At 34.0% G+C, this 26,866-nt stretch overlaps 2 protein-coding genes across 2 annotated transcripts; both read left to right on the top strand.

The window, feature by feature from the left end:
* Positions 1-4,071: 4,071 nt before the first annotated feature.
* On the top strand, positions 4,072-20,947 carry LOC145611647 (myosin-17-like). The gene is made up of 39 exons (XM_081666993.1): positions 4,072-4,425; positions 6,064-6,192; positions 6,613-6,756; positions 6,907-7,052; positions 7,138-7,294; positions 7,548-7,606; positions 7,746-7,905; positions 8,015-8,164; positions 8,239-8,375; positions 8,453-8,599; positions 9,852-9,953; positions 10,034-10,091; positions 10,183-10,284; positions 10,433-10,470; positions 10,622-10,748; positions 10,833-11,003; positions 11,570-11,701; positions 11,893-12,002; positions 12,203-12,263; positions 12,410-12,587; positions 13,959-14,164; positions 14,275-14,394; positions 14,489-14,587; positions 14,701-14,922; positions 15,688-15,827; positions 16,112-16,334; positions 16,435-16,494; positions 16,593-16,658; positions 16,776-16,946; positions 17,076-17,231; positions 17,334-17,534; positions 18,662-18,799; positions 18,886-18,956; positions 19,040-19,139; positions 19,222-19,278; positions 19,368-19,424; positions 19,526-19,606; positions 20,101-20,183; positions 20,296-20,947. The coding sequence occupies exons 1-39, from the start codon at positions 4,423-4,425 to the stop codon at positions 20,420-20,422; spliced, it is 4,689 nt and encodes a 1,562-aa protein (XP_081523119.1). The 5' UTR covers positions 4,072-4,422; the 3' UTR covers positions 20,423-20,947.
* Positions 20,948-23,115: 2,168 nt separating this feature from the next.
* LOC145611648 (acetylajmalan esterase 2-like) lies at positions 23,116-26,491 on the top strand. The gene is made up of 6 exons (XM_081666994.1): positions 23,116-23,432; positions 24,172-24,338; positions 24,514-24,729; positions 24,995-25,143; positions 25,250-25,523; positions 25,894-26,491. Exons 1-6 carry the CDS (start codon positions 23,242-23,244, stop codon positions 26,115-26,117), a joined length of 1,221 nt encoding a protein of 406 aa, XP_081523120.1. The 5' UTR covers positions 23,116-23,241; the 3' UTR covers positions 26,118-26,491.
* The last annotated feature ends 375 nt before the right edge of the window (positions 26,492-26,866 follow it).

Genomic DNA, 26,866 nt, shown 5'->3' with positions numbered 1-26,866 from the left:
ACCACCTGCGTAATAGAGTCCACTAACTCATCTGAAATAACAAATGCAGCACCACTCAAACAATCCATAAGGTGTTGAGCACGCAAGCCGTCTCTACCGCATGACGTACCTCGCGGGAAACCCCTAATCTGATCCAAAACAATAGCAGGAGTAGCAATAAGGTGCTGATCAACAGGAATATCCGGTAAGATAGGAGTCGGAAAGGAAGGGTGCTTAGCTTGCAAATCTGCAAGAGTAGCATCATTGTAAGGGCAAGACCAGAAGACGAAAGAACCCTAACCGCAGCAGTGTAATGTCCGTCAAAAAATCTTTCTCTTACACTGCTTAATATTACGCTCGGACAAATCATGGTCCTTATTATTATTATTATTATTTATTACTATTATTATTGTTATTATTATTATTATTATTATTATTTATTAATAATATTATTATTTAATTATTATTATTATTTATTTGATAAAACTATTTGATTTATATTGAAATTGAGTAGTAACTTACTACTCTGTAATATATAGTACATCACAACTTGAAGAAGGAAGATGGCATATTGAGAATTTGAGATAGAAGACCATGTATAATGATTAGGGTTCCATTTTGTAATTTATGGTAACATAAATTCATAAAGAATGAAATGAGTAGTAGATATTTTTAACGCTTAATTGGTATTTATATATTATTCCATAGATTTTTTTTTATTTTTTATTTTTATGGAAATTGGGTTTTCTAAGTTAAAATTAAATTTTTCATGGTAATTCTTTTTACTAATTAATTGATTTTAACAAGATATTATTTGTACAAAATGAGTAAATTTGTCAAATAATGGATAATAAGAGCTAAATTAAGTTTCTCATTTTGTGTGGAAATGAGTAGAACTAATTCACTCATTTGTGGAAATTGGCAAAACTAATTTATTCATTTGTAATATACCTCGCAAGTCACAAGGCACACCAGTTGTATGGTACAGCCGTACAAATACTACAAGAGTAATTAATCGATTAAAACTTTATAAAATGAAGGGTTTAAGGGTGTGTTCTATTCACCTGATCTTCACTTATCTAAACTTAACTTATCCGAACTTAACTTAACTAATCTGAACTTATTAAAACTTATTTTAGTTATAATTTGAAGTTGGGCAACCCTTATCAAAACTTATTTTTCCTGGACTGAACTTATTTTTTCTTGAACTGAACTTATTAAACCTAAAATAGGTGAAAATAAGGTGAACAAAACAGACCCGACAAGGCCTAAGCCCAAGGCCAATATAGGTTGCTAGATTGCAATATCCGTTCACAAGGGGTGCTTCTAGTATCGTTGTGTGTTTTCATCATATGTAACACGTCATGATAACAAATTATCATAAAATATGGCATAATAAGGTTTAAAATTATAAAAAATAAATTCTTAACTTTTCAAATTAAAAATAGGAAAATTTAACAACAACAAACCAACCTTTACTCCATTCTTCCAAAATGGACCAACCTTTAAATCTGCCCAAAATAACACAAGTTTGTGTTTTTTCTCCCATAGTGAACCAAGTAGGTCACTTGACTTGTTATACCAGGTTACAATCCACGTGTCACGTTCTCATTGGTTGATTTTTTATTTTTATTTTTAAAATCTGATAATTAAAAAAAAAAAAAAACACCCTCCCTTCCATCAATGCCAGCCCCTGTTCGCGATCAGCCACCCCCTCCCTTGCCGATACCGACGCCTGGCTCCCAACCCAATTCCACAGCACCGTCGACCTCACCGTCACGCTTTCCCCCACCCAAAGCAGCCAGCCTCACCCTTTCCCCATTTCCGCTGCCCTCGTCACCCACCAAAGCAGGAAAACCACAAGAGCAATAGGAGAGAGAAAACACAATAATGGAGGAAACCACAACATCAACCAAGAGAGAAAATCGCCTGATTAGAAAGCAAATTGAATTGAAGAAGAAGAAAGCGCAACCTCTACCGCAACCACCTAATGCGGTGGTGCCCTGCTCGCGACTACTGTTGTTGCGCTGCTCTACTTTTCCAATTCTTCCGATTCTCACTCCAAACCTCCTCTGATCATAATCCCCTTCCTTTTTCCTGAATTTTACAAAACATTGAATTGAATTTATTTATTTAAGTATGTGCTAGGTCAAGGTTAATTAATTTTGTTTAAATTTAGTTTGAATGAATTAGCCAGCGCTGGGAAGTGAGTTGGGAGCCAGCTGCCGGCAGGGTGAGGGAGGGAGGAGGGGCTGGCAGTGGGTGATGGTGGTTTTTTTATTTTTTTTAAAAAAAAAAAATTTTAATTTTATTTTGTTATTTAAGAAAAATAATTAAAGAAAAATAAAGAAAATGACCGGATCTTCAAGTCGCAGGTCATTTGGGTTTACTAGAAAAGAAAAAAAACAAACTTGTGTTTATTTTGGGCAGATTTAAAGGTTGGTCTATTTTGGGAGAATGAAGTAAAGGTTGGTTTATTGTTGTTAAATTTTCCTTAAAAATATGACATATTCTCATTTTTTTTTATCCTATTTGCTTTTTGTTTTTTTTAACAAAGTTCTCAACGCAACTAAAAATTTAGATGAATTTAGTAAGATCGTCGCGCATGATAATATATAGTTGAAATGATACCTATGAATCCTTAAATGTTTTAGGTTCCATATTTTTTTTTTCCATTTAATAAGTTGGAAATAAGTAGAAACAAACTATAATCTTTTGTGAATTGATACACACTTCGTACCAAAGTGTTGTTGATTCTAGGGGTGCTTATGATGCGAGTCGAGTTCGAGTTTGGGGTAGCTCGACTCGACTCGTTTACATATCGAGTCGAGCTTTATCGACTCGAGTTTTGACCGAGCTTTGACCGAATCGAGTCGATCTGGAGTAGCTTGTAATTTAATCCGTCTTTAGTAAAACTCCCTATTTACTATAACATCTCTTTATTCTCTTCAATTTTTTCATTTGAGAAGTATATATATGATGATAAGAGTACATATATAATGTTTATTTATTAATTAATAATCTAAAATTAAAGTTTTTTTTATCAAAATATTTTCACTTTTTTGTAAATATTATACTTCGTATTATATGAAGGATTTCGAGTTTCTTACGAGCTTTCGAGTCGAGTAATGAGTAACTCGACTCGACTCGTTAACATTTCGAGTCAATCTCGAGTTCAAGTCGAGCTCACTCGAGTCAAATTTTGACTAAGTCGAACTCGAGTAGCTCGCGACTTGTCTCGTCTCATAAGCACCCCTAGTTGATACCTTGGAATGATCCACAACAACTCAATTTCACTGCAAATTTGACAAAAAAATACCTAACTAGATTCCCCCACTCATATCTGATCTAAAATTGGCCTGAATGAATACTGATTTAACCTCAAAATCAAATTTGACATGTAATTGATTTTCTCTTGTAATTTGATATTTGAATCTAATTTGAATATATCCGACCTGGTCTAACCATTTCCTAACTATCCTCTCGAGTAAAATAAGATGAAATGGTGCGAGCCCGAATTAACACAACTCGACTTATTAAGATATCAGTATATCGCTAATCATTATCTATTGCATCCAAGAGTGGGGAAAATCTCAATGTATCAAACTAACATTCCTAAATCCACAAAAAGAGATCAAAAACATTCCCTTACAACAAACATTACACTACCCAAGAACCATCCAACTATTGATTCATGATTAAAACCATGCTGTCAACTGCGTGCATTAAAAAAGATGAAACAATCTTTAATCTTAAATTAAATCCCTTAAAACCATGATTAACGACACAGTCACACAGCTAATACTCAATTAAAAAATAATAAAAATTGAGCAAATCCAGGAAAATAAATATAAAATAATTAAAACAAAAAAAAATTAAAAAATAAAAATAAAATTAAAAAGAATGTGGGTGACCACGAACACCCCTGTTCTTTCATAGGACCCCAGCTGACCACTCTCAAACTAACTTTTCCTATGAAAGAGAAAAATACGTTTATTATTTTACACCTGTAATTTTTATTTATCTTTATTTTTTAATTTATTTGTCCAGAATTATTCAAAAATATAAAAAAAAAAAAAAAAAATCAATCTTGAGTTCTTCATCTTCGTCCCCCACATTCCAGCTTAAAGTTCTTCGCTTTTCCATTTTACTAATTAAACCTCCTTTTTCTCTCTCTTAAAATTATTTTAATTAATTTAAATTATTTTTTGCTTAAAGTGTTAAAATTCTTTCATTTTCATCCATTTTTCCAAATTCTAAGATTAAGACCTTCAATTATATATATTCTCTCTCCTCAAATTTGTTTGTTTTTCATTATTATTATCATCAATCAAGGAGTTTGAATCGATCAATTTTGCGATCTACTGTTCATTTTGATTGTGATTTTGAAGCTCAAAGGTCGCCATTACTTTTTTGTAATTAATCAAAAAAGAATTAAAAGAAATGGTAAGTTAATTCATGCTTAATTTTAATTATTTGTAATTTTGTGAATAATTTCATGTAATTTTGATGAATTTTGATGATCCGATGAATAAGTTGAAATTGAGGTTGCGGCGGAGCGATCTAATGATTTTTTTTGATTTGTAATGAGCTGTTTTAATAATTATGTCAACGGATTTTTGTGTGAATTTTATTAGGAAGGATGATAATTTTTGTTGAATCGATTTTAGTAAAGTTTGATGAATTTTGACTTTGATTATAATTGGTGATTTTGGTTAGATCAAGCTGCATAAGTTGTGTATTACACAATATTACTAATTTTGTATGTTAATTGATGAGTAATTTTAATTTTGAGAACTTGTGATATTTGGGGGATTGCACTATTGCAGCAGTGGATTAATTGGGGAATTAAGGTTGGACTACTCGAAACCGGAAATTGAAGGATTATTGTATGATTGATTGTATGGGTTCAATGCAGAGATGAGGAGTTTATGGAGGGAAAATTCTGTTTATTTTTGATGTGGTTGGATGTGAGATCAATGTATATGGTCAATATGGATTATGGATACTCGCGATTTTAAGGTATGTTTGACGTGGTAATGGATGGTTGGATTGTGGTAGGGGCTAAAGTAGGAGCATCTGTTTGACAGCGAGGGAAATTATATGATTCTTGGCAAAATAGATTATGGTTCAATTGGCTAATGGGAGGAGGTTCTTGGTAGTATGTGCTACTGAAGATTTGTTTTATGTAGTTGAGAAAATGGAGTTTGAAATTTCGACGAAAAGCTTCATTGGTTTTGGAGCTCTGGCTATCGAATTCGCTAGTTATTTTAGAGTGTAATGCAAGTAACTGCATATTGCAGGGCTTATTTTTATTTTCCCCCTATTCCTAGTGATCTTGTTGGGATCCTGATTAGAGAAGGAGGCTATAGAGAGATTTTAACCATGATGCTGCTATCACTATCAGTCAAAAAAGGAAAATTTGGTGCTTTTTGGACCTAAAAATGTGACTTTTTAGTGCATTTTTGATATGAATCAAGGAACTGAAAGGGAATGGAAACAAATAACACTATTAGTTGTTTGGTATACTAAAGCATAGGAGTCCCTTATATCAGATTTTGGATTGAGGAGGGAATTTTTTAGTTACCATACGGTTGAGAGGGGTAACAAATGCCGGTAATGATTATCATCAGGAAATAAAGTGTATTGCCCTACGTCTCATACCAAACAATTGGTAATGGAAACGGTTAGTTGATTGCATTTCCACCGCTGAAAACACTATACCAAACATGCTCTTAATGGGTGATTAAAGTGATTGTATAAGGGAGAGTTATTGTGCTTTGCATTTGTATTCTGATTGTATTGTGTACATGGGGTTTAGTGTAGTCAGGAAATGTTTATCACAAGTATTTTTTAAGTGCGCTCCGCAATGTGAATACATTTCTGGCCTTGCTTGCAATTACTTTAGTTTGTGGGATATCTTTGAGTATGGATCTCAATACAGAATAGGCAGTTCAATTTTCAAAGTTTATGGCATGGATTTCACAATTTTGTATATAAATCTTGCAGGATATTGTTTTGTTATGCATCATATGTATGAACTCAATCTTACATGTCTTGCTGTGTTTTTTCTCCTCTTAACAGGCGACCTCAGAAACTGTTATAGTAGGCTCTAAAGTTTGGGTTGAAGATCCAGAATTAGCTTGGATAGATGGAGAGGTCACAAAAACCAATGGTCAAGAACTTCATGTCAAAACTACAAATGGAAAATCTGTGAGTATAACAAACTCTATGTAATTTAGTTGACTGGTTGATGGATATCAATTTGTTATATCTTTATTTTATTAGAATGTGTTGGTGTCATATACTCATATCCTGGTCAACATAGATTAATTTTAGGCTTTCAGATATTTACTCTGTGAGAATCTGTTGAAACTAACCATGGCAGCTGGTGGTCGTTGCTAATAAATAAAAATCTACTATGGCACTATTTTGCTCAATAATGATAATGTACAGAATTTTAGCTGCAAGAAAGGAACTGACATTCATTTTAGCCCAGGCACTTCATGTATCTATATCCTTGCTTGTTGCTTGTTAAATTGTGATTCTTTTTATTATGCATATCATTTATATCGTTTGATAATAGTAAGTTGTTCTATTATTTTGGATTCTGACTAGAGTCTTTATCTTTAGGTTGTCACAGAGGTCTCAAAGATCTACCCCAAGGACGAGGAAGCTCCTGCTGGTGGTGTTGATGACATGACAAAGCTTGCGTACTTGCATGAACCAGGAGTACTATCTAACTTGGCCATGAGATACTCAATCAATGAAATTTATGTAAGATTATTAGCTGGATTTCATCTTGATTACGTCAACTATCCCTTATCCCTTCCAGCTTTCCTCTGTTTCCCATCTCTATAGTAGATGCTTAGAGTAGCCTTAGACCACAAGTTGATGATGCAGCTGATGTGCATTTTCTTTCTGTAGACGTATACAGGAAATATTCTCATTGCAGTAAATCCATTCCAAAGATTACCTCATCTGTATGATACACACATGATGGAGCAATATAAGGGAGCAGGATTTGGGGAGCTCAGTCCTCACGTTTTTGCGATTGCTGATGCATCGTACAGGTGGGCACCCATTATCAATGTCTTTTGTCATCTTTATTTTAACTGTTGAACCTATTATTGATAGACATATCACTTGGTGAAAAAGGGCAATGATTAATGAAGGCAAGAGCAATTCAATTCTGGTTAGTGGAGAGAGTGGTGCTGGTAAGACTGAGACTACAAAGATGCTTATGAGATATCTTGCCTACTTGGGAGGGCGATCTGGTGTGGAAGGGCGTACAGTTGAACAACAAGTTTTAGAGGTAAGAATCTCTCGTCTCTTTGTTTTCCTCATCAAGGTTATCGATTAATATGTACAGGTTATTTGGCTTGTTGAGCAAGACTAAATAGTAAATACTAAATGTCAACCAAATTTTTTTAATGGCCATAAGTTTGTTTGAATTTCTGTTTTATTTACTCATATATAGCGGTTTGAACATTTATTAAAAAAAAAAAGAAAATTAAAGGTGAAAACTTGTCTCCTGAGAATTTATCCTTGGTTTGATCATTTGACAGTCCAATCCTGTTCTGGAAGCTTTTGGCAATGCAAAAACTCTAAGAAATAACAATTCAAGGTCAGTAAGTGAACATATGTGCCAAATTGCCAATCTTGTCATTAACATTGCTCATTCTCAAGCTTGTTAGAATTTGTTTTTGTTTAGCTATTCTAATAAGTGAACATATGAGTTATTTTCTTTCTGTCAATCTATGTAGTCGTTTTGGGAAATTTGTGGAAATACAATTTGACAAGCATGGGAAGATATCTGGTGCTGCTATTCGAACGTACCTGCTAGAAAGATCCCGTGTCTGCCAAGTTTCGGATCCTGAGAGAAACTATCACTGCTTTTATCTTCTTTGTGCAGCACCTCAAGAGGTATGATACTTCTTATTGCTAACCTGTTATTTGGTCCATCCTTTTCTGGAGGTCCTGGTATAGTACATTCAGAATCAAAGATTCTCTAAGTTTTTCTAGATCTTTCCAGGTTCGAGATAAGTACAAGTTGGATAGCCCTGATAAATTCCATTACTTAAATCAAACCAATTGTTATAAATTGGATGGAGTTGATGATACTGAGGAATATCTGGCGACCCGAAGGGCTATGGACGTGGTTGGCATAAGTGCAGAAGACCAGGTCAGTATCATTTAGAATGTTAATTTAAATGAGGCTTGTGACGTTAATTGACTAAACATCAAAGTTTCTTTCAGGAAGCAATTTTTAGAGTGGTTGCTGCTATTCTCCATCTTGGTAATGTAAACTTCTCTAAAGGAGCAGAGGTAGACTCTTCTGTTCTCAAGGACGAAAAATCAAGATTTCATTTAGAAATGACTGCTGAACTACTTAGGTATGACTGTTATACCTGTTCTGTGTTCTTATTAGCTGTTGGGGTATCAATACTTTGTTAACAATGTGTGATTGCAGGTGTGATGTCAAGAGCCTGGAAGATGCAGTTATTAAACGTGTAATGGTGACCCCAGAAGAAGTAATCACAAGAACTCTTGATCCTGATTCTGCAGCAATTAGTAGAGATGCATTTGCTAAAACTATATACTCGCGTTTGTTTGACTGGTAACAGATTCTTCTTAAAAAACTTTACATATTTCTGAATCTGTATATATGCTTACTAGGAAATGCATATGCATGAACCTAAATCATTCATATTGTTTGTTTTTTCTTTTTATGGGGGTGGAAAAGGGGGGTTTGGATGAACTTTGGTTGAGGTCATAGTAAAAAATGGTGTTGCAATTATGGTAATAGTTGTGATGTTTAAGAAGCATCTCGTGGGTGTTACATCATTTACCGTGATCATTGCGTCATAAATTGGGAAATCCGGGGGACACTCTTGTAACAGTCAATGCAGGTCATGCTGTGATATTAATATACATGTTGTGGAACTATATTTGTGAAACAATAGGATGGTCATTTCATAAACGGAAAGGCATTGATTTAATCTCGTCTGTAAATGCTGGGATGGTAGGAAAAACAAAAGACTGTTACCAGTATTATAACTAATATCTTCAAACGAAAGACCTGAAAAATCCCCAACAGAGAAGGTTATAAAACCAAGGGTAAATCAGTCTATGCTAAAGGATTATACCTTTAACATCTACTATTTAAAATCCTACACTTATGTTTGGCCATAAGACCCAAAGATAGCTATGCATGCTGCTCTCCAAAGAAATCTCCCCTCCTTATCTTTTTAAAACTCCCACCAGTAGCCTGCTAATGTGCCAAATTAGAGGGCGAAACCCACTGGACACCCATATTCTCATGAGCAACCTATACAGACGCAACCAACTTACAATGAAGGAAATGGGCCATGTGGCTACTGGTCTCACATCACTCTAAGTTTGTAAGCACAAGAAGGCCAACAATCACACGTCAGGGATATGCAAAGTTTCCTGGCTGCTGAATTTACATATCAATATATTATCATTGGTGTACAACCCATTACGACCACATTTTCTTACTCTGACTTGCTTTTGACATGAACCTTAAGTGAATCCTCATGTACAGCGTATATTGACGTGACCTTTCAATCTCCAGATGCAGGCAATGAGAAAGCTCGTTTTTTTTTCTTCTGAGATTTATGTTATCTTTCCCAAATCCCCATTCCACCCCCCCCCCCCAACAAATATATAAATTGCTGCAACATGAGAATGGTGCTTAAATGGCTTATCATATTGTTTATATATTATATCCATGATCGTTCAATATGATCTCATATTCTCATAATTTCTTGCTTTTACATGCACGCATAACATGGTTGATAGTTTCAATTATTTTCTTAGGTATCCTTTAAAATTTTCTGTCTTTGCAGGCTTGTGGATAAGATCAACAATTCAATTGGGCAGGATCCAAACTCTAAATCGATTATTGGGGTTCTTGATATTTATGGTTTTGAAAGTTTCAAATTGAACAGGTAAGGGCACCATCTAGCCTTTCTTTCTAGTACCTAATAATTACAAATTCTTCACCTGCTTACGAATTTGTGTGATCTAGTTTTGAGCAGTTTTGTATCAACTTTACTAATGAAAAGCTGCAACAACATTTTAATCAGGTGGGCTTATCTCCACTAGAATCAGTCATTGAACTGCTCATGTTATGATTGTTCATCCACTTAAAGTATATGTTGTTTCTTTTTCCTGCAGCATGTCTTTAAGATGGAGCAGGAGGAATATACAAAAGAAGAAATAAATTGGAGCTACATCGAATTTGTGGATAATCAGGATGTTTTGGATATGATTGAGAAGGTTTCTTACTGCTTCTTGATGGTTTATATTGCAAAATAGTTGTTTCCTATACATAAGATATTCTTGCTTATGCTATTAATGCTTTGTTTCAATTATATGTATGAGTATGACTACCAAAATTATGATATGATTTTTTAATGTTCTGCAGAAACCTGGAGGAGTCATTGCACTTCTTGATGAAGCATGGTATGCTGCTTTTTTTATTTTGCTACGCTAAATTATGTTACTGTCGTCTGCTTCTTGTATGGATCACAATGTCGTGAACTCTGCGGTCTGTGATCATATACATAGCATACAAATATCTCTGCTAAATGTTCCTTTATATTTCAAATTTCAGTATGTTTCCCAAATCTACGCATGAAACGTTTGCTCAGAAGTTGTACCAGACATATGCTAAACACAAACGCTTTCAGAAACCGAAGCTTTCTCGTACCAGCTTTACCATCTGTCACTACGCAGGGGATGTAAGCAGAAGTTTCCAAATGACCCTTTTACCAAACCATATTTTTTGCTACAGTCTCATCTATTATCTCTCTTATTTGATTCAGGTGATCTATCAAGCTGATCAGTTTCTTGACAAAAATAAGGATTATGTTATAGCAGAGCATCAAGATCTTCTGCAAGCCTCAAAGTGTTCTTTTGTAGCTGCTCTATTCCCTCCACTTCCAGAGGAATCATCGAAGTCATCTAAATTTTCATCAATTGGATCTCGCTTTAAGGTATTCTATTTTTTACTTTTTTTAGTAAGAAATGGTTTTTAACATTTATAAAGCCAACTTTTGTCAGTTGTGATGAGGAGTAAATATGGAAACAATAACTTGTGTACCTATTTGTTCAATAGACAAAGTTTTTAAGTTCTCTATCTTTGCTCAATATATTTATTGCTATTACATAATGTGAATACTTATTCAAACTGGATATCTACCACTCAAATAGATTGACAGTTCAGAAAATTCACCCTTTCATATTTTGCTGATAATAGAGGAGGGGATTTGTTACTAATATCTAGAATGCTATTTCCCACTTCATTTAATGTTTAGATTTCATCACTAATTTGTTAATTGTGTCCTTCAGAAACAAATACATTCTTGAACTTTGAAATCCGTACTCTCTCAAGAGCTTAAAGTAAGGTGCATAGATGCAAAACATCATTGGTTTATAGTTAGAGCAGCCTGCATACACAAACATGTTTATTGCTGCATTTTCCTAACTTATCAATCTACTGTACGGAGTTTCCATGGAAGTCTTTTATTCTGACAAAAACTGATGTGTGATACTTTTGCAGCTACAACTGCAGCAACTGATGGAGACACTAAATTCAACAGAGCCTCACTATATCAGATGTGTTAAGCCAAATAATCTCCTGAAGCCTGCTATATTTGAGAATGTTAACATCCTTAACCAATTACGTTGTGGTGTGAGTATACTGGCATAGTACTTAATTGCTTTATTTCATGTACTGGTTTGTTAAGTTGTAGTTTCTGGACAGCTACAAACATAGTTGCTGCCATGAGATTTTACTGTAAATTTATTACTTTTGATCTTTAACTGTATTGTATCTAGGTCTTGACTTAAGTTGTTTTTGGTATTTGCTGTCATCTTGCTTAGGGTGTCCTTGAGGCAATCAGAATTAGCTGCGCTGGATATCCGACTAGACGAACATTTGAAGATTTTCTTCTTCGATTTGGTGTTCTTGCTCCAGAAGTTTTGGATGGGAAGTAAGTTTTTCCAAATCCCTGGGTAGTTCTGATTTCCACATGTTTCCTTCTCTATCTATCCTTAATCATCAACATTTGTATTAGCCTCGTGTAGTGTGACTGTGTGAGCATGTGTCCTCAACTATATTGCCTTAATATCTAATGCAAACATTTTTCCTCTTAATTTTACTGATGTAATAGTGCAACTTATTTATTTGCAGATGTGATGACAAGGTTGTTTGCCAGAAGATATTAGATAAAATGGGATTGAAAGGCTACCAGGTATTCATGAATTGTCTTACACTCTTACATGTTGAAAATGTCATTATGATACTGCTGATTTGCAGGGATTGGATGCTTTTGTCATACATTTTCTATATATCTCCATCTTAGAAAGGTTTTCATGTTATATTTTTATGACACGACAGATAGGAAAGACAAAGGTTTTTCTACGAGCTGGTCAGATGGCAGAGTTGGATACTAGGAGAGCAGAGGTTCTAGGGAATGCGGCAAGGAAGATTCAAAGACATGGACGTACATATATTGCTCGCAAAGAATTTATTTCATATAGAAATGCAGCTATCCAAATTCAGTCTTGGTGCCGAGGTATATTTCTTTTGTTGATTATAGTCATCAACTACTCATCCAAGATTTTTATGCTTATTGCTTTCCTTATCCCGGATAAAGAAAAGTTTCTGTCCATTCAATTTTCTTTTTGAAGACACTTGTCAACCCTCCTGAGGCCCTAAGCGTGCTAATTTTTTTTTTTTTTTGGATGATTTGTAGAAATTAATACATTCATCTATTTCTTATAAGTAAAAATAATTCACACAATCCAGAAAGCTTTTTCCAAGGAAGATGGAAGCTAGTATTTCTACATTTCCATTCTATGCAATAAAAGACCTCTTCTCTCCGTTCTGTGTATTGGATCTGCTTTTAACTAAAACAGTATATCCCATTACAGGATTTGGATACATGATGTCTAGTGATCAGAGTTGGTATTGTGATTGAATGCAATATAGGATTTATCTACTTACTAGAAAGTAAAAGTATGTAAATTACCTGACTGGTACTGTGGTACATACTAATCAAACCAATTGCAATAGAGACCCTCAACCACTCACCTAAACAATGGTTTTCTACTTGGAGGAAATTTCTAGTTTCCCTTTTTAAATATAACAGTGATGAATATAGGACAAAATATTTTATTATAGTCCAGCTCTGGTCAAACTGGTATAAGAAATCTTTGATTGTAGGATGGGGTGTCCCAAATACTTCTCCACATTTTCATTTGACGCTTACTTCCTCATCAATTATGTTGTCTTTTTCAACACTTTCCCAACTATTTTCTCTCTGTCAACTACTATAACTCAGTGCCAATCCCATGAGTGAAGATAAGTTTGGGAAAGAAAGGAGTAATTCCTAGACTATAATAGAGGGACATGGTGTATAAAACATGGGGAATTCCACTAGTTTTGAATTCTGAATAAGCATGTATCTGTAGTGAATTTGAGTTCTCCATAACAGAGGTCAATGGTACCTATGTGAAATTTGTGGTGCAGAGGATGAAGTGACATATTTCCCTTTCATTGTAACAGCTGGTAAATATATCTTTATTTGGGTTCATTGAACTCTTTGGAAGCGGACTTGCCTTAAGTGTATTTTGCATATCGTTTGCAAATCATATAAGTAGAATTTGATGATAATTCAACTGGTTTTTAGATGCAATTGCATCTTACATTGAGATACAAAGGTTTAGGTGATGTATGCTTAGATATACAAATTCAGATGTATCTGTGTAAAAGAATGGGTTATTTCATTTATATGGCTCAGGAATGTGTGGTTTTCTCAAGGATATCTTAGATGACATTCATTGATATCTTTCTCTGCTTATTTTTATTACTTGAAATGGTTTGCTTTATCCTATCAATACCATTATGTGCTACTTGATCACTTTTATTCTCCTTCATCTTTCAGGTGTTCTTGCCTGTAAGGTTCATGCAGAATTACGCAGACAAGCAGCAGCCATTAGAATTCAGAAGAACTTCCGCTGTTACAAAGCTAGGAAATCCTATTTGATATCAAGGTTGTCTGCTGTTAAAATACAGACTGGATTAAGGGCAATGTATGCTCGGAACATATTCAGATACAAAAAAGAGACGAAGGCTGCCATCATTATTCAGGTCCTCTTTTATACTATCCTCATCTCTTCTCAGCATGGATCTAAGTTCCACCATGCATAACAATTTAGCTTGATCATTTGATAATATATTGTACTCTTTGCTATTTTCAGACTCGCTTGCGTAGTCATATGGCTTATTCTTATTACAAGAGCCTTCAAAAGGCTGCTCTTGTTACCCAGTGTGGTTGGAGGCGGAGAGTTGCTAGGAGAGAACTCAGAAAGCTCAAGATGGTTTGATTATCAACTTGCTTCAATGTTATTGCAATTTATATAATTTTGGGGCTACTTGCCAAATTCACATAATTAATGCCTGTCTTGGTCTTAGGCTGCAAGAGAAACTGGTGCTCTCAAAGAATTGAAAGACAAGCTAGAGAAGCGTGTGGAAGAGCTTACATGGCGTTTGCAATTTGAGGGTCAATTAAGGGTAATCCTTTTCCCTAATTTGGGCTCTAATTACTTTTATTACAATATGCAGTATGATTGTGCTATACATGTATCATAGATTCCTAGTGTAATCAAGTATTTTACTCTGAACAGAAAAACATGGAGGAGGAGAAAGGTCAAGAGATTGCCAAGCTTCAGGAAGCTTTGAAAGCTATGCAAATACAGATTGATGAAGCAAATGCACGTGTTATTAAAGAACGAGAGGCAGCTAAGAAAGCTGTTGAAGATGCTCCTCCAGTCATCAAAGAGGTTCCTGTTATGGTTCAAGATACAGAGAAGGTTGAGTCCTTAACTGTTGAAGTAGAGAATCTAAAGGTAAACACCTTTAATTCCTATCCTCTCTTGTGCTCCTTGGTTTGTTTTTGATGGTAAATTACTGAAACTGCCTGCTTTAACAAATTAGCTTCTCATTGAAGGTTGCTTATCTAAATATAGATCAGGTGAAGATACATAAAAAATCTGTCACCTATAATCTTGCTAGCCTTTGAGGTTACAGTTGCTTAGGCTGTATGTTCCATCCTTCTATTCACACTAAACCTATAATTTAAAGTTTCCCTCCTCAAATTTTTGGACTTTGGATTTTTTCTTTCTTAAATTATATGTTGGGAGTTTAGAGTGTTATAATGAATCTTTGCTAACAATCTTCTATATATACAATAAGTTTTGATTATTAAATTTTCTGTTTTTATTTCATTATCTTATTTAATTTCCACAAAGAAAAAATATATATCTTCATGAGTTGATTAATATAATCTCTGCTACACTCAGATACAGAGTTCCTGTTAGTGGCTATGATTTGAACTTTTTCCTTAAGATAGCTTTTGAAAGAAACTATGTAGCTGGATGTCGAATCTTTTATTTATTCCCCCTGTCATCTGATGGATTTAGGAGCTTGTCACTCCTTGTTGATATCTGATTTTGATAATTAATAATGGTAATACCTTCATGAAACAACTGCTAACACTTATTTATGTGGGATGCTTTCACTGAAGTTTTCTGTACTTGGAGTATTACTTGTAATATAACATCTGCCTAAATATGTATATCTGGCTGGTTTAATGGAGTTGCTGTATGATGCAGACATTACTAGAAAAAGAAAAGGAGGCTGCACAAGTATCCAGGAAGGCTTGTTTGGACACCGAGGAAAGGAATACAGAACTTCTTAAAAAACTGGAAGGTTCAGATGACACCATATATAAACTTAAAGATTTTGTTCAAAGGTTTGTGCCTGCTTGCAATTGTTCTCAGATATACACTGGTATAATTGATAATACAGTGACATTAAACAATGTTATCCATGTTCAATTTAATCTTCAGAAGTGTTTTTTTCCCATCAAAACCGACTATGCTTCTTGTTTTTACTTGCTCCATAGAATATTTAGCTTCTCTTGTGTGCCATAAGTTAAGTTGTTGAACTTACACAGTCTTGTCTTTCGAAAACTCATCATTGTTGTTCATTAGTAAGTTAGATCATTTAAAAAAAATTAAAAATCTTTGTTATCAGGATGGAGGAGAAACTTTCTAATGCCGAATCGGAATCTCAAATACTACGCCAGCAAGGACTGGAGATGACTCAAAAACTCTCGAGTGCAGAGTCAGAAATTCAGGAGATGACAGAAAAACTTAAGAAGGCAGAGTCAGAACTGCAAGGACTTCGACAGCAAGCCTTGACGATGACACCTATAGCCAAATCAGCTCCGGTTCGTTCAAAGACAATGGTTTTTCAGGTGCGTCTAAAGCCTCTCTTTTTCCCTTTACTTTATCTGTTTATCGGTGTAGGAGTTTTTGTATGCTCATTACGTGCTGACATTTTCTGACAAATCACAGAGGACTCCAGAGAATGGACATGTGCAAAATGGTGACGCTAAAGCCTTATTACATTCGCCGGTAATTTATGCATTTCTTTTTCAGATGTTCTTTTGCCTAACTAAGATTGTGGCCTAGGATTTGTGCTAACTCTTATGTTGGATTTATTTTATTTCCAGATCACATCCATTGCTGAAGATTCACCCGAGGATAAACCGCAAAAATCTCTTAATGATAAGCAGCAGGTCTGCTACTAGCTTTTATGCATGATATAACTCTAAAGTCCATTTTATAGAGTTGTTTTAGTCATAATCTGCTGTTAATCTCATACAATGTGCACAATGTATTTTCTCGTTTTTCAGGAGTATCAAGATTTGTTGATCAAGTGCATATCAGAGAATCTTGGATTTTCTAAGGGCAAACCAATTGCTGCTTGTGTCATTTACAAATGTCTTCTACAATGGAGATCCTTTGAAGTTGAAAGAACCAATATTTTTGATCGCATTATACAAAGTATAGGTTCGGCAATAGAGGTATGCAGTCACCTTTTTGACTGAATATGTTTTTTCTGAGATTGATTTTATGTGCCTTTAGGCTTGTTGACTTCCATTGATTCAAAACATGAAATTGCTTCTCTGATGCCTGATTTCATCTTATTCAAGGTCCAGGAAAACAATGACATGTTGGCGTACTGGTTATCTAATACATCCACGTTGTTGTTGCTACTCCAACAAACACTTAAAGCCACTGGGGCAGCTGGTTTTACTCCACAGAGACGCAGGACAATGTCAACTTCTCTCTTTGGAAGAATGTCATCAGTAAGAATGAAAATCTTTAACCAGGAATTACTTTCATTTTTCTGTGGGGAAGCTCATACCTTTTGGTGAGGTTACTAATGTCTCTTTAAATTTGCTTTGCAGCTGAGAGCATCTCCCCAAAGCCCTGGCTTATCTTTTCTTAATGGTCGCCTCAGCAAATCAGATGATGTTCGCCAAGTTGAGGCCAAATATCCTGCTTTGCTGTTCAAACAGCAGCTTACTGCCTTCCTTGAAAAGATATATGGCATGATAAGAGATAATCTGAAGAAAGAGATCTCTCCATTGCTAGGGTTATGTATCCAGGTAATTATAAGAAAGAATATTTTCACTGTAACTAAACTAATATTTCGTAGCAAGTATCTTTCTCACAAATATGATCCCTCCCCCCCACCCCCCCCCCCCCCCCTCCTCTTACTCCTAGGTCATCCAAAGTTGTTGCTCTTAGTTTAACAAGTCTTCAAACGTAGAAAGAGAAAAATGCAAAAGACTACTACACCTTTTTATTACAATAACAGAATAAACAAGTAAACAACAATAAGACTAATAGAATGTAAAAGTTGAAAAAAGCATATTAAATACTGCATTTTGTAAGATGAATTAGATTTTTGAGAAAGATAAGTAATATGAATGTTGTACTAAAAAGTGGCAGTACAGTAAAGAAATCAAATCACTCCATACATAGTTTTCACCAGATATTAGTGCACACTAGTTGAATTTGAGCAACGTCCAACGTGCATTAGAATCAGCAAAAGAAGCCTTTAGATAGGTTAAATTTATCATTCCCTTTAGTCATAATAGGGTTCTTCTTCAACAAACACAAATGTTTATGTGACATAACACAATTTACTTACATTTCACATTCTTATATTGAATGAGAGTAAAATTAATCCTACCAATCAATGTGATCGAAGGACATATTTGTGTTTGCTTTTAAATTTATTACCTTTGCGAAGAGAGTGGAGCTTTGGAAATCCAAAGTACTTACGAGGAATTTATTTTGGGCTGTAGTGACTAGGGAATATAGTAATTTAGTTTTAACTATATGATTTTGCATTCTTTACTTTCTTGGATGTTTGATGCCATACTCCCTTCATTTTATCTTTTGTTTTTCCTTATTTACCATAGACTCTTCATTCTAGGGGAGTTTGAGAAAGATGAGTGATGTAAAGAAAAAAAAAAGGGATGACAAAGAGGGGAGTAAAAAGATGTAAGAAAAAAGGCGAATGAAGTAAGAGTGAGTGGCATTATAAAAATAAACTAAATAAATAAAATAGAGGGAGTATCAATTTTGAATGATTGATTAGTATTTTTCCTCACCTCTGGTCTCAAATGTATTTCATGATGTTTCTTAATCCTATGTCAATGGAATCCGTTGGGTTATTGCCATTGACGATTCTATTCGTGACTTTTGCTTTTGTGACAACTTGCAGGCACCTCGGACATCACGAGCTGGTTTGATGAAGGGCCGTACTCATGCTAATGCTGTTGCTCAACAAGCTTTGATAGCTCACTGGCAAAGCATTGTAAAAAGTTTAAACAGTTACTTAACAATGATGAGAGCAAACAATGTGCGTGACGAAATTGGATCTACTAGCTTTTCATTTGTTTATCGTTCTGAAAATCTTTAGATTTTCTAATATCTTGATATTTACAGATCCCTCCTTTCTTAGTGCGGAAAGTTTTCTCCCAAATATTCTCTTTTATCAATGTCCAGCTATTCAACAGGTTCATTTCTGTGTTTACTCTTGAATTATGTCTGGGGACGTCCTTACAACCTTTCATTAACTTTTATTGATTAAATTTTTCAGTCTTCTGCTGCGACGTGAATGCTGCTCCTTCAGTAATGGTGAGTATGTAAAAGCAGGTTTGGCCGAATTGGAGCAATGGTGCTATGATGCAACTGAGGAAGTAAGTTTAATTGTTGTTTCTTTCTCTTTCTCCTGCTATCAAACATATAGTTTCATTTGTTGACAAAATAATCTTTCTACAGTATGCTGGCTCAGCTTGGGATGAATTGAAGCATATTAGACAAGCGGTCGGATTTCTTGTAAGTTTATAGTCTTTGCTTGTTATGCTGATATAATTATCTGTGACCATCTTCTGATGTGATTGATTTTGCAATGTTGTCACATCCAGGTTATCCATCAGAAGCCCAAGAAAACCTTAAATGAGATTACAAAAGATCTATGTCCAGTACGTGTTCGCTTTCTTCTATCTTCCAACAATTTTCTACCTTGAGTCCTTTGCCTAATTATTCTCCATCTTTATTATTGATCTCCTGGTATGTTTTGCAGTCACTCAGCATACAGCAATTGTATAGAATCAGCACTATGTACTGGGATGACAAATACGGAACTCATACTGTATCTTCTGATGTAAGTCACATTTCTTTTAGTTTCTGCAGTTCAGTCCTTTTTCCTTTGGGTTGGGCCTTTAGTGGGGGTGTTGGGCTGGTATAGAGCCTAATGGAGAATAATATGATTACCAAGTACGCTATAATGATCTTAAATCTTGTTCTACGTATACACATACACTCACATGCACGCACACACACGCATATATATTTTGTGCTTATGCTTTTGTGTGTCTCTTACTGGACGATCCAATTACTTGGAAAGAGAGGATTATTGAAAATACAATGATCCTTTTCGTAATTCCTTCTCTCTGATTCCAGTGACCAGAATGTTCAGTAACTAGATAGAATTCTCATGCTATGCAATACAATATGTGACACGGTGTTTTATTCTCGAATGTCATGGGATGTACAAAAGTCAAATGGTTTGATAGTCAGCAGTTATCTTCATGCATACATTAGCATCTATTAAGACCATATAAACATAAGAATCCTGTAACATTGTAAGCTACACAGGTTATTTCAAGTATGAGAGTTCAGATGACTGAAGATGCCAACAGTGCTGTGACAAATTCATTCTTATTGGATGATGACTCAAGGTGAAGTTTACAACTTCAATTACAAGTCACCAAACTTCAATTATAAGTCACCTTCTTTCCTTTCAAATTGTATTTAAAATCTTTAACTCGTTGACTTCTTCCAATCATGCAGCATCCCGTTCTCTCTGGACGACATTTCAAGCTCATTGCAACAACAGCCAGGATCAGGTGATATAGATCCTCCACAACTATTGAGAGAACACTCAGGTTTTCAATTCTTGATCCAAAATTCAGAGTGAGAGAGAACAGGTATTACCACGACAAGGATTCCATCACAGTCCTCATGGCCTAGGGCCTCGACTTTCATGCATTTATTTGGCATGTCAAATCTTGTGCATATATATATATACTTCATATTCATCAGCACTCACCTGATTCTTTATATGTTGGAAGGGCATCCATGGGTTTGCCCTACACACGGAGGGTCAATTAATTCTTTTTCCGTCCGTCACATCCTATTAGGGTGACGGGGTTATTCTTTGAATTTTACATGTCCATATGCTCTATGGACAAAGTGTGCAAATTCTGGTGAATTGATTTTTGTGTCACACTCCCACAAAAGGGTAGGGGGTACATATATATTTAAAGAGGTTTGGTTTTATAAATAGGTTTCAAGTTTTGGGTTAGTTGTTGGTCAGATCACTCGGGTGTATCTATAGATAGGTTTGCCAATTTTGAGGCTATTGTTTGTTGTAACGAGGAATCATGTATGTATTAAAGGTTTTGTAGTGTATGTAATTGCATTTTAATTTAATCTGCTTCTACTACCTTGATATTCATGCAACGATTACTTTTTACAAATACAATTAATTTGACTGCTTGTCAGTGAATAAAATTGGTTAAAAGTTAGCCTAAATTCTAAGTACACTAATATTAATGTGCTTAAATGGTTGGACATAATTTTACACTAATATTACCGGGTGTACACGAAAGTTTTTCTCACGAAAGTAAAATAATTAAAATTTTGCTCTTAAATGATAATTTTTGTTTTAGCAGCAAATGTAGATTTATTCCTTCATTTCAAATTTGTTAGGTTGATATATTTTTTATTTTAGCAGCAAATGAAGATTGATACCTTCAATTCAAATTTGTTATCCTCTTTGCTTTTAATGATATCAAAGATGCGTCTTTAATCATAGGTAGATTAATTATGGACTACCTAAGAATTAATTAATGAGATGTTGAGATCTCTTTGAAGAAATAAAAGTCCATAATACAGAAAGAAGTGCAACACACAAAGTCTATAATTTTGCTAATCATTGTTGACTTTTTAAGCTCAGATTTAAGAGAATTTTTTATTTATATTGTTTGAACAATAGAGAAATGATACTCGTATTGATTAATGTATGTAGTTTCTCTATCCCATACCAGATTACAACTTGATTACATAATTTGATGGAAAATTTGCAAATTGCAACCATTTAAAGTTCGTATTTTGCAAATTGCAGCTATTTAAAAAAAATTGCAAATTGCAGCCCAAAAGTTCGTATAAATTGTAAATTGCAGCCCAATTTAACTTTTTCATTGGTTTACATGTCGAAAAATCTTCGGTAAAGGTTTTAGAGGTTATTTTAGCTCTTAGTTCAAAATACGAACTTTAAATGGTTGCAATTTGCAAATTTTCCTTATTTGAAAAAGAAAATGTTAATGTATATATATCCTCTATCCCATACGTGCATACGATCATACCCTATCTTTATTTTTTAGTTGTCCCATTTTGCTCTGTTGAAGGGCTTACAACATATTTTCGAGCAAGCTAAGCCCCAGACCCCAGTTGATCAACCTATTATACATTTTATGTATATCAAGTGGCATTTTTGTAATATTATGCACTTTTTTTTATCATTTTTTTAAAACCCTCATATATGTATCCACCGTCATCACATCCTTCACTCTTCCGCCGATCAAGTGATCAACCACGAAGTCCTTGTCACCACCACCATTTCTTGTTCTTTGTCTTTGAAACCCTCTTCTTCTCATCTTCCTTCATTAACAACGGCGACAACTCACCGCTTCACGGTGATAACAAAAAGACACTCTAATTTGTATATGAGGCTGAGTAACTTGTATTTTCTATATACTTTTACATCCAATACATCTAGTATTACCAAATTTCTCACTTTTCCCCACCTTTTTTTTAAAGACGCTTTTCCCCACCTAATTTAGGTATAAAAGAAAAAAAAAAAAGTAAATAAATTTATAATTTGGTAAAATCAAGGAAGGTGAAATGAGAAAAATAATAAGTATAACTAAACAAAAGTGTGTTGAAAGGTTGCAAATAATATAAAACAGAGGTAGTAATAGGAAAAAGATATAATAGTTTCAAAAAGTATACAGTATTATCGAAAAGGGAAAATAAAATAATATACGTAGTAAAAAAACGGCCAACACGTGTAAATCGGAGGGAAGATATCTGAGCATTTGATTTCAAAAAAAGGACGACAAAGGGACCTAACGAGTATATGGAGGAAAAATAAAAAATGCTCATGTTTATCATGTTGGACTACAATTAATATTGAAGATATACAAATTTTCAAAGCCATCAAATCATTTCTAACCATTCCTGTCATTATCAAGAGCCAAAATCGAGCACCAATCCCTTGTAATAATACTCGTAATGAGAAAGTGAAGTTTTTGGAAAATGATTTTGGCACACCTTATATTGATTTTGGCACACCCCTACGTGTGAAGAGCATAGAAAACTGTGCTCTCACATAGGGGTGTGCCAAAATCAATTTAGGGTGTGCCAAAATCAATTTAGGGTGTGCCAAAATCAGTTTCCGAAGTTTTTGTCAAAACTTATTACATAGTACACTAGTACATACAATTATTTGTAATTGTTTGTGACTTCTTAAAGCGAATAAACCCAATTATGTCCCCACAAATTAAAACTTATGGTTGGAAAATTTTCCTTTTATTAATTCATAATTTGTTCAACTTCTTTTACATAGTCTATATATTTAATAATTATATTACTCTATTTTTAGAACTAACATACGCTTTATATATCTTCTCGAATAATACTAAGCTAGTATTTTCCCCCAAAAAAATAATAATAATGGGTGCTCAAATATTCTCCTTAGTAGCAGCATTGATCCTCTGCTTCGCAGTGGTATCCTTATCATCCACCTTCACCGAAAACAATCCTATCAAAATTGTATCGGACGGTCCACGAGAGTTTCAATCCTCTGATGCTTTCTCCATCGTTGATGATATTCATGATCATGAAGATGCTTCCATTTTCCCCAGGTTCTTATTTATCTAGTTATAATCATTTTTTTTTTTTTTTTTTTGAAGAATAGTTATAATCATTTTTGCGTGTTTTTAGTTTAATTATTTGAGAAACAAACATATATACTTCATACTTATCCTTTTTAAAAAAATAAAAAATTAAAACTAAAAATCAACGGTGACGTATTTGTATTTAATTAATTAATTTAATAATTAGAAAGGATGATTATCCTCAGTGGTGTATTTAGGGTGGGTTCAATAAAAAAAAATAAAAAAAAAAAAAAGCGTTTTTTTAAAAATTATTTTTATTAAACAACCAAAATGAAAGGATATATACCATTAACCTGTATTTTAAAAGAGGAGAAGCTACATGGCTTGGTGATATTAAGCCCCTAAGTCAGGGGTTCGACCCTAAAATAAGTAACTCTTAAATAAACAAACCCTGATCACAAAGTGCGGCAAATTACATATGAAAACTTATTCATAGAGGTTATTTAAATTTTAAAAATTATATAAAAAGCAAGCAATAAATGAGGCCCAAAAAAAAACAAAGTAATAAATAAGAGTGAATTATACAGATTATGTGCCAAAACAAGCCAAAAAGTGTGTCTATTTTGAAGCCTACAGTATTGTTTTATTTGTTTTTTGTTTTTTGTTGAAAGTATTGTTTAATTTGTTACCTTACAGTATTGATTATTGTTTTGTTTTCTACTCCAACTTTTTGATGACATTATCATGTAATGCTTGCATTTTAAAGAACATCTATCAAAACCATATATCAATTTGGAGATTCGATTTCTGATACGGGAAATTTGATACATGAAAATCCTCTATTCAAATATGCAAAGCTACCATATGGGATAACTTTTTTCCATACACCAACGGGTCGTCCCTCTGATGGACTTCTTATGATTGACTATTTAAGTAAGTTCGCTTTACTTGATCTCAATTTTCAATTACTCGTATATACTTCCTCTATTTTTTTTAGTTAACACCTTTCTTTTATCACGGTTGTCAACGCATGTTTTTAACAATTAATATCTCTCGTTTCTTTTTTTTCCTCCACGAGTTTTCAATCCTTACTATTGTTTCGATGCAGCCAAGTTCTTCAACATGCCATTACTCGATCCATACCTTAAAAAAGACGGTAATTTTAGTCATGGGGTAAACTTTGCTGTTGCTGGAGCTCCTGCACTCAACACTTCAACTTTTGCAATGAAAAACATTGCTACATCAAATGTCACCAACAGTTCTTTACTTGTGCAACTCGATTGGTTTAAGTCTCATCTTAAATCTGTTTGCTCTACTGAATCAAGTACATAATGTTAAACATACTTAGGGCTTGTTCTCTTCAGATTATTTTCAATTCAGTTCAGTTCAGTTCTTAATTTCCTTCTTCATAAAATATTCATCAGTTGGTTCTGCTCAGTTCGCTCAATCAGAATAAGCCCTTATCCCAAGCTATAGTCTCACTTATGAATTGTTTATTTAGTCTTGTTTTAAAATTTCAACATATCAAAATGAGCATTGACAAACGTGAAACTCCTAACGTTATTATTTAATTTTATTTTCTTATACAGAGTGCAAAGAAAAACTTGCAGATTCACTTATTGTGATGGGTGAAATCGGAGGAAATGACTATAATTGGGCATTCTTTCAAAAAGAAGATTTTTCAAATGGGTATCGAATGGTGCCCGAAGTTGTTCAAGTTATAAAAAATAGTGTCAAGGTGAATGTCTAATCAAACCTTTAGAAGTTTAATTCATAGAGATGTTATTAGTTACTAATTAAGTAATTAATTATATGTAATGTGTTAATATGCTTTGTTCATGCAGGAAGTTATTAATCTTGGTGCCATTCGAATAATTGTCCCGGGAAATTTCCCTATAGGTTGCATGGCTGTTTATCGTGCATTGTATAAAACTAATGACTCAAGAATGTATGATGAACTTCAATGTCTAAAAAACTTTAATCAATTTGCAAAATTTCATAACAAAAAACTTCAACAAGCTATTCGAGAACTTGAAAGAGATCATCCACATGTCACAATTGTGTATGCAGACTACTTCACAGCCTTCAACGAAATTTTAAAACATGCAACTTCATTAGGTAAGTTTATTATTATTGGCATTGTCACATTCTTTTCTTTACAAATTTGCATGAAAATAACAGCATCCTCCGTTTCTTTATACTTGCAACACTTTCTAAAGATGAAAATGTCACAATACTTGCAACACAATATAATTAGAAAGTTTTTTTTTTAGTCAAAAGTCGTACTCCATTTTCCTTATTTTAATCTCATGACCTACTAAAATATATACCTAACCATCTTTCACCCTCATTTTAAGTGTATTAAATCATATGAGTTTCACTTTCTTAAATACTGTAAAAAAAGTGTGTGTTGCAAGTATAAAGAAAACGGATGAAGTATACTTTATCAAACAGATTGTAAATTTAATGTAAATTGTTTTTTATGTAGGTTTTGATAAAGATGCAACTCGAAAGGTATGTTGTGGTATTGGCAACAACGAGTTCAATTATGATATGAAGAGAATGTGTGGAAGTGATGGGGTTGTTGCCTGTGAACGTCCTAACCAAAGCATCTTTTGGGATGGAATACATTTGACTCAACATACTTATCAACTTACGGCAAAATGGTTGATAAAACATAATCTATATACCATCATCTCCTCTACAACTTGAATTACAAGCTATATGTCAAAAATCTAGTAACTAATGCTTTTACAACAGTGGATCATCCTCGAAAAGAAGGTTTTCTACACAGCGATTACACTTGTATTGAAACCCTTTCTTCAAAATTGTTAAAGAAAATGGGGTTTAGGAATTAAATTATACAAATATATACTACCTCCGTTTCTTTTTAGTTGACACGTATTCCTTTTTAGGAAGTTTCTTTTTAGTTGACACATTTTCTTCTTGGGTAAATTTTTTACCTTGCATTTTACAAGCTACCCCACTTACTTTTTCATTCTCTATCACTTTCTCTCCTCTCCTTAATATATGTGCCTAAATCAAACGCGTCAACTAAATAGAAACGGAGGAAGTATATCGTACATGAGTCGATTGTAACAATTATTTAATGATAATAACATATTTCTATACATACAACCAACTACATTGCTATTTAACTACCACTTAATTATACATAGTATATTACATTGTAACGCAAACCGAATTATTATTATTGTTGTTGCGCATTCAACTTGGGTCATTTAATTTGTCCGATGGAACACATGAAGGTTTGTTGTCCCCATCTCTCATTCACTTGCTTAAGGAGATATCATTATTATTGTGCACTGAGTAGGCTAAGCTAGCATTTGTACACATTTAGGTTTATATTTTCAAACCCTAACATCTCCATTAAGATTTGAGCAATTACATCATTTGTTTTTGGGAAGTAGGATTTAAACATACATAATTCTAAAATGTTA

This window comes from Chenopodium album, chromosome 24 (genome assembly GCF_948465745.1).
Source record: "Chenopodium album chromosome 24, dcCheAlbu1.1, whole genome shotgun sequence".
Taxonomy (NCBI): Eukaryota; Viridiplantae; Streptophyta; class Magnoliopsida; order Caryophyllales; family Amaranthaceae; genus Chenopodium; species Chenopodium album.
This window is presented reverse-complemented; position numbering and strand designations above follow the sequence as displayed.